This window comes from Podarcis erhardii (assembly GCF_964252035.2).
Source record: "Podarcis erhardii genome assembly, chromosome: 1".
NCBI lineage: Eukaryota > Metazoa > Chordata > Lepidosauria > Squamata > Lacertidae > Podarcis > Podarcis erhardii.
In genome coordinates, this window is record NC_138497.1 from 84783757 (window position 1) to 84786469 (window position 2713).

General features: G+C 44.5%; 1 protein-coding gene across 1 annotated transcript; it reads left to right on the top strand.

Annotated features, from left to right (window-relative positions):
* Positions 1-939: 939 nt before the first annotated feature.
* LOC309351747 (olfactory receptor 5AR1-like) lies at positions 940-1911 on the top strand (the record flags this gene model as incomplete). The annotated part of the gene is made up of 1 exon (XM_081879570.1): positions 940-1911. One exon carries the CDS (start codon positions 940-942, stop codon positions 1909-1911), a length of 972 nt encoding a protein of 323 aa, XP_081735696.1.
* Positions 1912-2713: the final 802 nt, after the last annotated feature.

A 2713-nucleotide genomic window follows, 5' to 3' on the forward strand; every position in this document is an offset into this window, starting at 1 on the left:
ATTGACAGGAAGAATCCAGACCAGGGTGTAGAAGTTATAGTAGACCTAGATAGTTGAAACTGACTATACAAAAATCAGAAGGGAAGTTTTAGAGGTTTCTTGCAGGCAAGCGGCCAATTAAAATCTAATTATTAATCAAAACAACCATGGATATCTGGGGTATTCAGTAGCATCAGGGATGTTGTCCCAGGTGCTAGCAACTAGCATTTAAGGTCTCTCCCCATACTCAGTTTCTGAAAGCAGAGAAACCTCCCAGTCTGCATCTCAGGTAAGTTCACTAAATCAGAAAGAGATATTTAGCGTATGGTTCTGCTATAGCATCACCAGACATCACCTGGTAAAGACACTAAAGCCCTGAATCTGCCCTCCATTGACACTGTTCTTCAAAAGAAAAAAACTCTCTTGCGGACACACTTGAAGAGCCCCACACTCCCATGGACGAAGACGATAGCAAAGGTAGGTGGAACAAACTCAAGAAGACAACTGTTGGGATTGAAAATTGGCCACAACTTTGCACACATTACAGATATAGATAGGGTTGTCATATGGATGGGACTCTGGTGTGGGCAACTTGGGCTCGGCAGAGGCTGAGGGATTCTTTGGCAATTGCCCTTAAAAAAGCTCAAGAACTTTTTGTGTATGGATTTTTACCTCTTCAAATATGGCAAACCTAAGGTAGGCTTTGCTCAGGCTTTGCGGGTGTATATACATTATCAGCCTCCCAAAGGAAGGCTGAAACAGGGATGTGCCAGGGATGTGGACCACCGCTAGTGCTGTGTTAATCTAGTGCAGTGAGCTTGAATCCAGGACTGCTGTTGTTTCTAAACAAAAAGGAAGTTGGAGGGAACTGTCAAAAACACAAATCTCCTTTCTTCCCTTCTCAAGGAAAAGTCAGGGGAAAGAACAGAATCATCCTGAACCCAGCACTGATTGAGGGAAATGATGGATCAAGGAAATAATTCTATCATAGCAGAATTCATTCTTCTGGGATTCACAGATGATCCAAAAATGCAGCTCCCTCTTTTTATGCTCTTCCTACTGATTTATGTCATCACAGTAATCTGGAATGTGGGGATGATTGTCTTAATTTGCGTTGAGCCTCAGCTTCACAACCCCATGTACTTTTTCCTGGGCAACCTCTCTTTTGCTGACCTCTGCTACTCCTCAGCCATTGCTCCCAAAATGCTGGCTGACCTCTTAGTTGAGACCAAAAGGATTTCTTTCAATGCCTGTGCTATACAGCTATATATACTTTCCTTCTTTGTAGATGTTGATTGCCTTTTGCTGGCTTTGATGGCCTATGACAGGTACATGGCCATCTGCAATCCCCTTCACTATTCAGTCCTTATGTCCAAAAGAGTCTGCGGACGGTTGATGGCTATGGCTTACTTCATAGGCATGGCGGATGCAATGATACACACTTGCTGTACATTCCAACTACCATTCTGCAAGTCGAATATCATCAATCATTTCTTCTGTGATGAGCCTGCTCTTCTATTGCTCTCTTGCTCTGACACATACAACAATGAGCTCATGTTATTTGTTTTGTTTGGTTGTATTTTAGCCAGCAGCCTTGGCATGGTTCTTGTTTCCTACATCTACATCTTAGGCACAATCGTAAGAATGCGCTCTGCTGAAGGCAGACGCAAAGCCTTTTCTACCTGTGCCTCCCACCTTACAGCCGTTGGGATATTTCATGGGACAATACTCTTCATGTATTTTCGGCCCAGCTCCACTCTTTCCTTGGACCAAGACAAATGGGCTTCGGTGTTCTATACGGTAGTGATCCCCATGCTCAATCCTCTGATCTACAGTCTGAGGAACAAGGATGTGAAGGATGCCCTGACAAAAGCACTTGCTAGCTTAAGGCTTTTGGGAGGGAGTCTTAAGTCTTGCAAAGCTGTGTTCTGATGACTGTGTTCTGATGTATCTGAAGAAGTGTGCATGCACACGAAAGCTCATACCTAGAACTAACTCAGTTGGTCTTTAAGGTGCTACTGGAAGGAATTTTTTTATTTTGTTCTGATGACCCCTGGTATTGATAAGTATCTTATCAGGGCTTTATCAGAGAGGATATCAGCACTGGAAGAGATACTTCCTCACATCTGACCACGGATGTTTTAGTATTTCAAGCAAAATGCATGGCCACCCAATGCCACTGGCCCCTCCCCACAGATTTGAACCTGCCCACCACCACTGCCACTGCCCTATCATATTGTGCTGCCACCGCTGCCCCCTTGCCAGCACTGCCATAGTGCACTTCAGGCACAACAAGGAGGGTGTAGCAGCAGGGGCACAACCACAGAGGCCCAGGCACAGACATGGAGGTAAACAGTGTGCGCCTCGGGCCCAGATCCGCTGCTTGAGACAACAGCTTCACCTCATGAGGAGGATCAGACCTATGCTTCCTGAAAAGACATGTTTCCTGCTACTTAAAAAAATGAGTAATCTTCCCTTTAACAGATAGGTAGCCGTGTTGGTCTGTCATGGTCAAAACAAAATAAAAAAATTCCTTCCAGTAGCACCTTAAAGACCAACTGACTCAGTTGGTCTTTAAGGTGCTACTGGAAGGAATTTTTTTATTTTTCTTCCCTTTAAGCAACCCTTCTTTTGCTCTTCGGTTTAAGAATAATGCTTCATCTGTGTGGCGAACTGCAGTGGTGGGCCCATTTTCTTTGAAATGAATGTGCCGACCACTGCCAAACTTTCTGTG